The sequence below is a fragment of the Babylonia areolata genome, chromosome 34 (assembly GCF_041734735.1).
Source record: "Babylonia areolata isolate BAREFJ2019XMU chromosome 34, ASM4173473v1, whole genome shotgun sequence".
NCBI lineage: Eukaryota > Metazoa > Mollusca > Gastropoda > Neogastropoda > Buccinidae > Babylonia > Babylonia areolata.
This window is the reverse complement of record NC_134909.1, coordinates 25,025,664-25,040,004: the sequence shown is the minus strand read 5'-3', so window position 1 is coordinate 25,040,004 and position 14,341 is coordinate 25,025,664. Positions and strand designations below refer to the sequence as shown.

The 14,341-nt window shown below is 44.6% G+C and overlaps 1 protein-coding gene across 1 annotated transcript in view; it reads left to right on the top strand.

Moving 5' to 3' along the window:
• LOC143277611 (uncharacterized) overlaps nucleotides 1-12,573 on the top strand; it is a 59,671-nt gene extending 47,098 nt beyond the window's left edge. Inside the window, exons 3-4 of the mRNA XM_076582490.1 lie at nucleotides 7,609-7,816; nucleotides 12,368-12,573. Of these exons, the coding sequence (XP_076438605.1) occupies nucleotides 7,609-7,816; nucleotides 12,368-12,438 (279 nt within the window). The 3' untranslated portion in view covers nucleotides 12,439-12,573. The remainder of the gene's footprint in view (nucleotides 1-7,608; nucleotides 7,817-12,367) is intronic.
• The last annotated feature ends 1,768 nt before the right edge of the window (nucleotides 12,574-14,341 follow it).

Below are 14,341 nucleotides of genomic sequence, written 5' to 3'. Positions count from 1 at the left end.
ACAGAGAGAGAAGAGAGAGAGAGAAAGAGACAGGCAGAGAAAGAGACAGGCAGAGAAAGAGACAGGCAGAGAAAGAGACAGACATAGAGAGAGAAAGAGACGGAGAGAGAAAGAAAGAGAGAAAGAGACAAAGATAAAGAGACAGGCAGAGAAAGAGACAGGCAGAGACAGAGAGAGAAAGAGACAGAGAAAGAGACAGAGAGAGAAAGAAAGAGAGAAAGAGACAAAGATAAAGAGACAGGCAGAGAAAGAGACAGGCAGAGACAGAGAGAGAAAGAGACAGAGAAAGAGACAGAGAGAGAAAGAAAGAGAGAAAGAGACAAAGATAAAGAGACAGGCAGAGAAAGAGACAGGCAGAGACAGAGAGAGAAAGAGACAGAGAAAGAGACAGAGAGAGAAAGAAAGAGAGAAAGAGACAAAGATAAAGAGACAGGCAGAGAAAGAGACAGGCAGAGACAGAGAGAGAAAGAGATAGAGAAAGAGACAGAGAGAGAAAGAAACAGAGAGAATGAGACAGAGACAGAGAGAGACAGAGAGAGAGAGAGAAAGAGAGAGGGAGAGAGAGAGAGAGAGTAGAGGGTAGAGAGAGACAAGACAAGACAAATTCTTTATTATCGAGGATAACAGAAAAGCACTGGCGCGCTTTTTTTTCCCATCCAGTCTCCGCGCAGAAACAGGGTCTACACTGCACAAAACTACATTATATATGTCATTGCATGCACTACACAATGCTACTTAAAGTCTTAGAATGCGAATATTATACTACATAAAGGCATAAGCATGGTAAAAATAACACACACACACACACACACACACACACACACACACACACACACACACACACACACACACACAAGCATGGTATTAATAATCGACATATAAAAAAGAAAAAAAGAAAAAAAAGAAAACAACAGAACACACACACACACACTCTCTCTCTCTCTCTCTCTCTCTCTCTCTCTCTCTCGCACACGCACACGCACACTTGCACACACATAAGCATACATTGTGTATGTTAAAAAATACTATACTAATGCGAATATAAAACAGTAAGTTTAATTTAAAAAAAAAATACACATTGCAATAACAGGGGGCTGTTGGGGGAGTGGGGGGGGGGGGGGGGCTCATTGCCAATGGAAGCATAATTCAACATATAAAATAGTACGAGAATAAAAATGTCACAGGTGAACGAGAGACAGACAGACAGACAGAGGGAGACTCAGAGAGAGAGAGAGAGAGAGAGAGAGAGAGAGAGAGAGAGAGAGAGAGAGAGAGAGAGAATAAAACAATATCAACTAATGAACAGATAACTTCATATTACATGGAACATGTGACAGAGAACAGCAGGTCAGTAAGGAAGACAAAGTAACATGCATCGTATCATCTAATCAACACACACACTCACACACTCACACACTCACACTCACACACACACAGAGAGAAAGAGAGAAACAGAAAGAGAGAGGGGGAAAGAGAGTAGAGAGGAAGTGTGTGTGTGTGTGTGTGTGTGTGTGTGTGTGTGTGTGTGTGTGAGAGAGAGAGAGAGAGAGAGAGAGAGAGAGAGAGAGAGAGAGAGAGAGAGAGAGAGAATACTACATAGGGAGAGAAACAAATAGAGAGAGAGAGCAAGAGAGATTCAAGATTTAAGATTCAAAAACTTTATTACTCAAGGATAAAGATTTTCGGCATTGCCTAGTCTTCCAATCTGTCCTTGTGACAAAAAAACAAAGCAAAAAAAAAAACAGTAACGAGAGAGAGAGAGAGAGACAGAGACTTGAAACTTGAAATGTTTTATTGCCATTGCCTGCAAAGGTCTTTTGACAAGGGGGTTATTTTTTCACGTCAACAAAATCACTGCGATTTAAGTTTTAAACATTACAGTTGAACAAAGATTGGTGATACTGTCCCCATAATTGAAAAAATTTTAAAGTGTAACGACATAAAATTATAATTTCGGCACTATTGTGCAATGGCTTACACATATGGGTATTTGCAGTACTCTCTCTTCTACCGAGCTTTGTATAACGAGGGAAAACTTCGCGATGGGCTGCCCGCGAGCGAGGATCGCCGCTCACGCTGTGTTGGTGGCCGAGTGACCAATGTCCGACCTCCCAGCATGCATCGCAGCCCCGTTTTATATTGAGCCTACATTGTAGGTTTTGGCGCTTTTTGCTATACTCGTTCAGCTTCAGCAACACCATCATGGATACCCCCAACACCAACTTCAACCGTGCTCAACTACATTCGCAGGACCCTACGGACTATGTGCGTAGCAATTTTCCGTACTTTGTATCACTTTACCACTTCAAAGAAAATACTAAGAAAAAAAAAGAAAATTCAACCATCCTCTCACATACAGTATTTCTTATACTCCCTTCAATCATTCCAGAACATATCAGCATTCAGTCAACTGTAGTTAATCATTCTACCCGTGGATAACAAGTCCTTGTCTTAATTTTTGCACTTCTGCAATAAATTTGGCAATCGATCTAATTATAATTTCATCCTCAGTCGATAAAACAGAAACAACGTTGAGCATTTCAGATACACCTACTTTAAAAAAATTACATTTCTCTTGCAACTCATCATAAGCTTTACACTCAAACAAAAAGTATTTCTCATCTTCAATTTGTGATCCACATGATGGGCATGGTCATTCTACGGAAGTCCCAGGTTCAAACCATGTCGTGTTTGCGTCAAAACCAAGTGTTCTCAATCGAAATCCTGTGCCATTTATCTGTAATGATACTTAGAAATTTTCAGGTTGAAATACGTTTTAAAATGAGAAAAACCAACTATATTTTTCTTTTGTTTCAATATTGGAGTGCCAGTTTCCTTGAAAAGAACAAATAAGTCTGTCCTTAAATTCTTATATAAATTGCTGCCCGTTTCCTACTCCCTGTGACAACTACACAATTCCAAAACCATGTTCTGATTTAAAAAAAAACCCCAACTTTCTTTACTCTGTAAGCCCAATTCTCTTTCCCCAAATCCATTTGAATATACATCATATCATAGGTCTGCCTGCATAAGCGTGTTTGCGGAAGCTTCAACAGTTTCAACCAGTATTTAATGCACCTTACAAAAATCTGTATATACAAAGGGTACTTTCCTGTTTCTCCATATAACAGAGAGAGAGAGGATGCGATACCTTAATTATGCACAGGTCACTGCCCTTTCATGATAGGATGCAGCTGAACAATCATTAAACAAACATGTCGGAACAATATCAGTGATTTGACTACCGTCAGTCCTTCCAGACTGGTACACAAACATTCAGTTACGACCTGTGTCACATGATGGCGACTCTTCGCCACCTGGCGTCAAGGTTGGTATACACGCCAGACGCACTGACTCTCCCAAATAGTGAAGTTGAATAAAAGATTGATTATTGTATAATCTTCATACACCCCAGAATCAAATTACACAGAACACAAAATAAAGTACATAAATCAAAAATGTTACGTTATTTCACACACTAATCACTACCCAACCCCCCTAAAATAAAGTCTGTCACACCACAGCCCTCCCCACTGTCTCCAGAGTTCGCAGTCACACACTGTGATGTTACTCAGCTTCGAACAAGAGTTCTGGCTCCCCACGCTTTGTGAAGCACAAATCTGTCTCAGCTGAAGTGGATGCCCTTGCAGCAATGAGTAACTGGAGCGGGGTGGAGGGGTTGACAGGCACTCATACAGTGCAGTAGTGGTAGTAGGGGTTGACAGGCACTCATGCAGTGCAGTAGTGACAGTAGGGGTTGACAGGCACTCATGCAGTGCAGTAGTGACAGTAGGGGTTGACAGGCACTCATGCAGTGCAGTAGTGACAGTAGGGGTTGACAGGCGACAGGCACTCATGCAGTGCAGTAGTGGTAGTAGGGGTTGACAGGCACTCATGCAGTGCAGTAGTGGTAGTAGGGGTTGACAGGCACTCATGCAGTGCAGTAGTGACAGTAGGGGTTGACAGGCACTCATGTAGTGCAGTAGTGACAGTGGGGGTTGACAGGCACTCATGCAGTGCAGTAGTGGTAGTAGGTGTTGACATGCACTCATGCGGTGCAGTAGTGACAGTAGGGGTTGACAGGCACTCATGCAGTGCAGTAGTGACAGTAGGGGTTGACAGGCACTCATGCGGTGCAGTAGTGACAGTAGGGGTTGACAGGCACTCATGCAGTGCAGTAGTGACAGTAGGGGTTGACAGGCACTCATGCAGTGCAGTAGTGGTAGTAGGGGTTGACAGGCACTCATGCAGTGCAGTAGTAGTAGTAGGGGTTGACAGGCACTCATGCAGTGCAGTAGTGGTAGTAGGGGTTGACAGGCACTCATGCAGTGCAGTAGTGGTAGTAGGGGTTGACAGGCACTCATGCAGTGCAGTGGTGGTAGTAGGGGTTGACAGGCACTCATGCAGTGCAGTAGTGACAGTAGTGGTTGACATGCACTCATGCAGTGCAGTAGTGATAGTAGTGGTTGACAGGCACTCATGCAGTGCAGTAGTGGTAGTAGGGGTTGACAGGCACTCATGCAGTGCAGTAATGGTAGTAGGGGTTGACAGGCACTCATGCAGTGCAGTAATGGTAGTAGGTGTTGACAGGCACTCATGCAGTGCAGTAGTGGTAGTAGTGGTTGACAGGCACTCATGCAGTGCAGTAGTGGTAGTAGGAGTTGACAGGCACTCATGCAGTGCAGTAATGGTAGTAGGGGTTGACAGGCACTCATGCAGTGCAGTAGTGGTAGTAGGGGTTGACAGGCACTCATGCAGTGCAGTAATGGTAGTAGGTGTTGACAGGCACTCATGCAGTGCAGTAGTGACAGTAGTGGTTGACAGGCACTCATGCAGTGCAGTAGTGGTAGTAGGGGTTGACAGGCACTCATGCAGTGCAGTGATGGTAGTAGGGGTTGACAGGCACTCATGCAGTGCAGTAGTGGTAGTAGGGGTTGACAGGCACTCATGCAGTGCAGTGGTGGTAGTAGGGGTTGACAGGCACTCATGCAGTGCAGTAGTGACAGTAGTGGTTGACAGGCACTCATGCAGTGCAGTGGTGGTAGTAGGTGTTGCTCCACTATAACAATACAGGCTCCACTCCTAACAACACTGGCTCCACACCTGATCTGCCCATTCAGCGGGTGAAGGCTTTGCCTGACAATAGTGGCTCCATTCCTAACAATAGTGGCTCCACTCCTAACAATACTAGCTCCACACCTGATCTGCCCATTCAGCGGGTGAAGGCTTTGCCTGACAATACTGGCTCCACTCCTAACAATACTGGCTCCACTCCTGACCTGCCCATTGAAGGACTCAGACAATTATGCATTTAGCCACATCAACTGGCCAGAATGTAATTAGTATTCAGTCAACCATAAATAGCTGAAACTTACAGCATTATTCACAGCTCATCAGCTATCACTTTATACACAACTGTATAAACTTGTACATTGCCTACCACATTATGCACAGTGTTAACTGACATGTTATCAACCAGCTTGCACAGTATTAACTTTATCTGCTGACTTGCACAGTATTAACTTTGTCTACCGACTTGCACAATATTAACTTTATTACCAACTTGCACAGTATTAACTTTATCTACCGACTTGCACAGTATTAACTTTATCTACCGACTTGCACAGTATTAACTTGTACATTGTATCACGTTTTCCCCCTTGCACACAGTACACAACTCGTACTGAAATCGATATGCACATGTATGCCAGGCACATAGGAAATTAACCCACTGTCAAAAATATCACACATTATTTCACAATGTGTATACATATTTAAAGCACATCCCTTGATAACAAGGAATAATAATGTATCACAAAATACATACACTGACAGTGACGAACACATGAACAACACAGCATCACAGTGCTGCACACACTGACACAGTCACAAGTCAGTCAATCACTATGCCTTTCGGAATAGTTGAATCAAACTGTTCGACCTATCAGGCTTTCCCGTGGTACTCTGCAGAGCAGTGAACTTCCCCCAGTCTTCACGCAAGACAGGCCACAGCAGAAGATTCACATGAAAAAACACTTTCCGGTGCACACACACTTAATTTAACTGTTCTCCAGCAGTTGACACTACTCCTTGCATAGATCAGCACTCAGTGAACTGACCGCAACCACTTGCGTCAGTCTTACACTGCTAACTTTCGGTTATCAAACATTCCACAAATTGATCTCCTTTGACTTCTCCCCTCTGCTCCTATAATAGATCTGTTCAATCTAGCAGTTAATTATGAAAACTTTGCTACTACTTGGCTTCAAACAAGCCTAACTGTAAGCCTCAAACAAGCCTACGTGTGTGGTTCAAACAACGACCTAAAGTGAGACTTGACCACTCTCCTCGGAGTCCGCAAATCAAGTGCCATTTAGCACCCACAAATCGCTCATGCAGCGAACGGACCCTCCGACTGTGCTCTCAACAGGGGTGACCAACACAGACCTCCAAAACACAGACCTCCAACATTAGGACAAAAATAGGTCCTGGCCTCTCCTGATCTGTCACCCCTTGTCCAAAAGAGCGAAAAATAACCGATCCATCCTGCCGGAGCATTCGCGCCAAACCTTCCCCACACACTTGGATCAGGCAATGATTCCCAAAACATCTTAACACTGGCCTGGATGGGGTAAACAGAAAGGGCCCTAACTCTGGCTTACTCGCCACAACGTTAAGCAGACGACAGTTTTTCGCAAGAGCAACCGCGTTTGTCTGTCACTGTCACTGCGGCGCGTGACAGCCTGACTGGCCCTGTGAGGGAGGTGTGTAGCGTACATGTGGATAGTCACTGCGGCGCGTGACAGCCTGACTCGCCCTGTCAGGGAGGTGTGCAGCGTACATGTGGATTTGTCTGTCACTGTCACTGCGGCGCGTGACAGCCTGACTCGCCCTGTCAGGGAGGTGTGCAGCGTACATGTGGATTTGTCTGTCACTGTCACTGCGGCGCGTGACAGCCTGACTCGCCCTGTCAGGGAGGTGTGTACATGTGGATTTGTCTGTCACTGTCACTGCGGCGCGTGACAGCCTGACTGGCCCTGTGAGAGAGGTGTGTACATGTGGATTTGTCTGTCACTGTCACTGCGGCGCGTGACAGCCTGACTCGCCCTGTGAGGGAGGTGTGTACATGTGGATTTGTCTGTCACTGTCACTGCGGCGCGTGACAGCCTGACTGGCCCTGTGAGGGAGGTGTGTAGAGTACATGTGGATTTTTCTGTCACTGTCACTGCGGCGCGTGACAGCCTGACTGGCCCTGTGAGGGAGGTGTGTAGAGTACATGTGGATTTGTCTGTCACTGTCACTGTGGCGCGTGACAGCCTGACTCGACCTGTGAGGGAGGTGTGTAGCGTACATGTGGATTTGTCCGAACGCAGTGACGCCTCCCAGAGAAACTGAAACTGAAAGACTGACACCTCCTTGAAAGTGAAACTGAAAGATTGACACCTCCTTGAAAGTGAAACTGAAAGACTGACACCTCCTTGAAAGTGAAACTGAAAGACTGACACCTTGAAAGTGAAACTGAAAGATTGACACCTTGAAAGTGAAACTGAAAGACTGACACCTTGAAAGTGAAACTGAAAGTGGCGTTGCCTCTCCATCTGACGACAGATGCAGACCATACAGTACTTCCACAAGTACCGGAAGGACGGGGTGGGAGCCATGGCACACGGGTGCAACTTCCCCACCCCGGGTGTGACGGAGAGCTTCTTCAGCTTCCTGCACGGGGGGTGCAGGGCGGGAGGCAACGCCTTCTGCTACGTCAGGGGCATGAGCTGTGTAGACTTCCACAAGTCCGCCCTCTGCTGTCCGCCTGGATGTGAGCACGTGCTTCCGCTTTGTTCCTTCCCTGACTAACGTGTGTGTGTGTGTGTGTGTGTGTGTGTGTGTGTGGAGTGGGGTAGGGCGTTGAAGGGTGTGTGTGTGTGTGTGTGTGTGTGTGTGTGTGGAGTTGGGTAGGGCGTTGAGGGTGTGTGTGTGTGTGTGTGTGTGTGTGTGTGTGTGTGTGTGGTGGGGGTTAGTGTGTGTTGTGGGGGAGGTGGGGGGCGTGGTGGGGTGCTGAAGTTAGTGGTGGTGGGTTGTTGTTGTTGTTGTTGGTTGTGGTGGTAATAGTGATGATTGGAGGGTGGTAGGTGTGGCTGTTGTTGGTGGTGGTGTTTGTGGTGGTGGTGGTAGTGGTGGCTGTGGTGGTTGTGGTAGTTAATGGTTGTGGTGGTAGTTATTGGTGGTTGTTGGTTTTGGCGTTAGTAGTGTTGGTTGTGGTAGTTATTGGTTGTGGTGTTTGTAATGGTGGTGGTGTTGGTTGTGTTGGTTGTGGTGTTGGTAATGATGGCAGTGATGGTTGTGGTAGTTATTGATTGTTGTGTTGGTAGTGATGGTTGTGGTAGTTATTAGTTGTGGTGTTGGCAGTGTTGGTGGTGGTAGTTATTAGTAGTGGTGGTGGTAGTGTTGGTGGTGGTAGTTATTAGTTGTGGTGTTGGTAGTGTTGGTGGTGGCGGTAGTGAGTGGAATGTGGTAGATGTTTATGTTGTTAGTAGTGGTGGTGATTATGGCTTTGATTGTTGTTGTTGTTGTTGATAGAGGTGATGTTTGATGTTACTGTTGTTGTTGTTGTTGATAGAGGTGGTGTTTGATGTTACTGTTGTTGTTGTTGTTGTTTTTGGTTGTTGTTGTTGATAGACGTGGTGTTTGATGTTATTGTTGTTGTTTGTTGATGTGGTGTTTGATGTTACTGTGTTGTTGTTTGTTGTTGTTGTAGAGGTAGTGTTTTAGGTTACTGTTGTTGTTGTTGTTATAGAGGTAGTGTTTGATGTTACTGTTGGTGTTGTTTGTTGAATAGAGGTGTGTTTGATGTTTGTTGTGTTTGTTGATAGAGGTGGTGTTTGATGTTGTTGTTGTTGTTGGTAGAGGTGGTGTTTGATGTTGTTGTTGTTGTTGGTAGAGGTGGTGTTTGATGTTGCTGTTGTTGTTGTTGACAGAGGTGGTGTTTGATGTTACTGTTGTTGTTGTTGACAGAGGTGGTGTTTGATGTTACTGTTGTTGTTGTTGACAGAGGTAGTGTTTGATGTTGCTGTTGTTGTTGTTGATAGAGGTGGTGTTTGATGTTGCTGTTGTTGTTGATAGAGGTGGTGTTTGATGTTGCTGTTGTTGTTGTTGACAGAGGTGGTGTTTGATGTTACTGTTGTTGTTGTTGACAGAGGTGGTGTTTCATGTTGCTGTTGTTGTTGTTGACAGAGGTGGTGTTTGATGTTACTGTTGTTGTTGTTGTTCTAGAGGTGGTGTTTGATGTTGCTGTTGTTGTTGTTGATGGAGGTGGTATTTGATGTTACTGTTGTTGTTGTTGTTGTTCTAGAGGTGGTGTTTGATGTTGCTGTTGTTGTTGTTGATAGAGGTGGTGTTTGATGTTACTGTTGTTGTTGTTGTTCTAGAGGTGGTGTTTGATGTTGCTGTTGTTGTTGTTGATAGAGGTGGTGTTTGATGTTACTGTTGTTGTTGTTGTTGTTCTAGAGGTGGTATTTGATGTTACTGTTGTTGTTGTTGTTCTAGAGGTGGTGTTTGATGTTACTGTTGTTGTTGTTGATAGAGGTAGTGTTTGATGTTACTGTTGTTGTTGTTGATAGAGGTAGTGTTTGATGTTGCTGTTGTTGTTGTTGACAGAGGTGGTGTTTGATGTTACTGTTGTTGTTGTTGACAGAGGTGGTGTTTGATGTTACTGTTGTTGTTGTTGACAGAGGTAGTGTTTGATGTTGCTGTTGTTGTTGTTGATAGAGGTGGTGTTTGATGTTGCTGTTGTTGTTGATAGAGGTGGTGTTTGATGTTGCTGTTGTTGTTGATAGAGGTGGTGTTTGATGTTACTGTTGTTGTTGTTGACAGAGGTGGTGTTTGATGTTGCTGTTGTTGTTGTTGACAGAGGTGGTGTTTGATGTTACTGTTGTTGTTGTTGTTCTAGAGGTGGTGTTTGATGTTGCTGTTGTTGTTGTTGATGGAGGTGGTATTTGATGTTACTGTTGTTGTTGTTGTTCTAGAGGTGGTGTTTGATGTTACTGTTGTTGTTGTTGATAGAGGTGGTGTTTGATGTTACTGTTGTTGTTGTTGATAGAGGTGGTGTTTGATGTTACTGTTGTTGTTGTTGATAGAGGTGGTGTTTGATGTTGCTGTTGTTGTTGTTGACAGAGGTGGTGTTTGATGTTACTGTTGTTGTTGTTGTTCTAGAGGTGGTGTTTGATGTTGCTGTTGTTGTTGTTGATAGAGGTGGTGTTTGATGTTACTGTTGTTGTTGTTGATAGAGGTGGTGTTTGATGTTGCTGTTGTTGTTGTTGATAGAGGTGGTGTTTGATGTTACTGTTGTTGTTGTTGTTGATAGAGGTGGTGTTTGATGTTGCTGTTGTTGTTGTTGTTGATAGAGGTGGTGTTTGATGTAACCGTTGTTGTTGTTGTTGATAGAGGTGGTGTTTGATGTTGCTGTTGTTGTTGTTGATAGAGGTGGTGTTTGATGTTACTGTTGTTGTTGTTGTTGATAGAGGTGGTGTTTGATGTAACCGTTGTTGTTGTTGTTGATAGAGGTGGTGTTTGATGTTACTGTTGTTGTTGTTGTTGTTGATAGAGGTGGTGTTTGATGTTACTGTTGTTGTTGTTGTTGTTAGAGGTGGTGTTTGATGTAACCGTTGTTGTTGTTGTTGATAGAGGTGGTGTTTGATGTTACTGTTGTTGTTGTTGTTGTTGTTAGAGGTGGTGTTTGATGTAACCGTTGTTGTTGTTGTTGATAGAGGTGGTGTTTGATGTTACTGCTGTTGTTGTTGTTGATAGAGGTGGTGTTTGATGTTGTTGTTGTTGTTGTTGATGGAGGTGGTGTTTGATGTTGTTGTTGTTGTTGTTGATAGAGGTGGTGTTTGATGTTGCTGTTGTTGTTGTTGATAGAGGTGGTGTTTGATGTTGTTGTTGTTGTTGTTGTTGATAGAGGTGGTGTTTGATGTTGCTGTTGTTGTTGTTGATAGAGGTGGTGTTTGATGTCACTGTTGTTGTTGTTGTTGATAGAGGTAGTGTTTGATGTTACTGTTGCTGTTGTTGTTGTTGATAGAGGTGGTGTTTGATGTCACTGTTGTTGTTGTTGATAGAGGTGGTGTTTGATGTTGTTGTTGTTGTTGTTGATAGAGGTGGTGTTTGATGTTGCTGTTGTTGTTGATAGAGGTGGTGTTTGATGTTGTTGTTGTTGTTGATAGAGGTGGTGTTTGATGTTGTTGTTGTTGTTGATAGAGGTGGTGTTTGATGTTGCTGTTGTTGTTGATAGAGGTGGTGTTTGATGTTGTTGTTGTTGCTGATAGAGGTGGTGTTTGATGTTGCTGTTGTTGTTGTTGATAGAGGTGGTGTTTGATGTTACTGTTGTTGTTGTTGATAGAGGTGGTGTTTGATGTTGCTGTTGTTGTTGTTGATAGAGGTGGTGTTTGATGTTACTGTTGTTGTTGTTGATGATGATGGAAGTGGTGCTTGTTGGTTGTTGTTGTTGTTGGTGGTGGTGGTGGTGGTGACAGCGGTGGTGGTGGTGATGGTGGTAGTGGTATTTGCTGGTGGCTGGTGTTGTTGATGATAGTGGTGGTAGAAAGTGACAAATGATGACGTTGTTTGTGGTAGTATTTGTTGTGGAGAGTGGTGATGGTGGTGGAAATGGCGTGGTTGCTGTTGTTGGAGTTGATGGTGATGGTTGTTGTTGTTGTTGTTGTTCTTGCCACACCATCATCCTCACTGGGATCCGTATCAATCAGTTGATTAAAGCGTCTGTTCGTTCTGTTCACAACTGATTTTAGACGAGAGAGAGAGAGAGAGAGAGAGAGAGAGAGAGAGTGTGTGTGTGTGTGTGTGTGTGTGTGTTTATGGAAATGTCAGGAAAATATCAGATCTTCGAAATGAGTTTGTCAAAAAAATATTTCAATCCGAAATCATAGTTTCTTTCTTTCTTTTTTTTTTAATTGAGGAGGCACATTCATTAAAACAAAGACAGATGATGTGACCGGTGTTAATTTGTTTTTGTTGTTTTTCCTCACCAATTTCGTGTGTTGTAACTGCTGTTTAAGTTTAGATTTCAATGTTTAAAACCAATGATACCTCATATCCTCCATGGCAGAACACGAGTCAAATGATTAGATGTTGATTCTTGAATCTTGACTCTTCATTCTCAATCAACTCTCCATTATTAACCCTTGATTGATTCTTGATTCCTGAATAGTGATTTTTGATTATTGATTCTTGATTATTATTCTTACTTATTGACTGTTGTTTATTATTTCTGAATTATTGATTCTTGATTCTCGACAATTGACGATTGATGATTGGTCCTTGATGCCTGCCTGCTGATGGCTGACACTGCTGTCCACAGTCACCAAGGGCACGTTGGACGCCATCAGCTACATGAAACAGATGCAAGCCTTCATGTCACAGTTCCAGTGACCACCCACCGACCTCTGACCTCCCACCCACCGACCTCTGACCTCCTGTCAGCCACACAAACCTTAGTCTGCCTCTTCACGCTCCACCTCCTGTCAGCCACACAAACCTTAGTCTGCCTCTTCACGCTCCACCTCCTGTCACCCACACAAACCTTAGTCTGCCTCTTCACGCTCCACCTCCTGTCACCCACACTGGTCTGCCTCTTCACGCTCCACCTCCTGTCACCCACACTGGTCTGCCTCTTCACGCTCCACCTCCTGTCACCCACACTGGTCTGCCTCTTCACGCTCCACCTCCTGTCACCCACACTGGTCTGCCTCTTCACGCTCCACCTCCTGTCACCCACACTGGTCTGCCTCTTCACGCTCCACCTCCTGTCACCCACACAAACCTTGGTCTGCCTCTTCACGCTCCACCTCCTGTCACCCACACTGGTCTGCCTCTTCACGCTCCACCTCCTGTCACCCACACTGGTCTGCCTCTTCACGCTCCACCTCCTGTCACCCACACAAACCTTAGTCTGCCTCTTCACGCTCCACCTCCTGTCACCCACACAAACCTTAGTCTGCCTCTTCACGCTCCACCTCCTGTCACCCACACAAACCTTAGTCTGCCTCTTCACGCTCCACCTCCTGTCACCCACACAAACCTTAGTCTGCCTCTTCACGTTCCACCTTCTGTCAGCCACACTGGTCTGCCTCTTCACGCTCCACCTCCTGTCATCCACACTGGTCTGCCTCTTCACGTTCCACCTCCTGTCACCCACACAAGCCTTGGTCTGCCTCTTCACGCTCCACCTCCTGTCACCCACACAAGCCTTGGTCTGCCTCTTCACGCCCCACCTCCTGTCAGCCACACAGCAGACAGCTTTTTGTGTGTGTGTTTGTTGTTGTTGTTGTTTACTTTTTGGTTATGGGCTAGACTCTTGTCTGTCATCTATGTCTAAGAAATGTGTGCCGTTTTATCGGGAGAAGAAAACGAGGAAGAAATGAACATGGAAGAATGAAGGAAAGAAGGATACTAATGACAACGTCTTCGTCCATCTCTCAGTCTGTGCCTTCCATTGGGTGTTGGCTGAAAGACAAAAAAAGGTGAACGAACTTTTTTTTCTGCTTCAGAGATCTGGAGTGTCAGGTTTGACAACCAACAACTTCACACATTCGTAATGCCTACGTATTGCTGTAATCCATTGTCACTCTCAGTCTGTCTCTGTCTTTCCCTTTGTCTCTGTTTCTGTCTGTGTGCTGTACTCGTGTTTCGATTTTCGACATGACATTCTGGAACACTCTGGCACAAGCTAGACAGAGTGGAAGAAGTGAAGGTGAAGGTCACACCTTAGGTGCTGCCGGACAGGGGTCGGAGAGTGCTGCTAGCTCCATATCTTGGTGAAGGTCACGTATTAGATCGCGTAGTGAATGTGGGAATGTAGTGTATGATGGTTGCTCTGACATCTTTCAGAGTGGAGGTTGAAGGACAGTTGATGTCGTTTAGTACAGAACAACAACAAAGTGTTATATCCTAATTGCTCTGACATCTTTCAGAGTGCAGGTTGAAGGACAGTTGATGTCGTTTAGTACAGAACAACAACAGTGTTATCTCCTAATTGCTCTGATATCTTTCAGAGTGGAGGTTGAAGGACAGTTGATGTCGTTTAGTACAGAACAACAACAAAGTGTTATGAAGACTTGAGAAAAGAACCTGCATTCCTTGGAAAGTGACCACCCAATGCTGAGTGACTACAATAACTGATGAAACATCTGGCTTTCACTGAACAGAAGTTCATGTCATCTTTTTTATCAGCACAGAGCAATGCGCAAGAAGGCATGCGATAACATTAACAACCTCACTCCTCTCAAGGTTTTCAAGGTCGTCATGTATTAAATGCATTCAAAGGAACGAACTG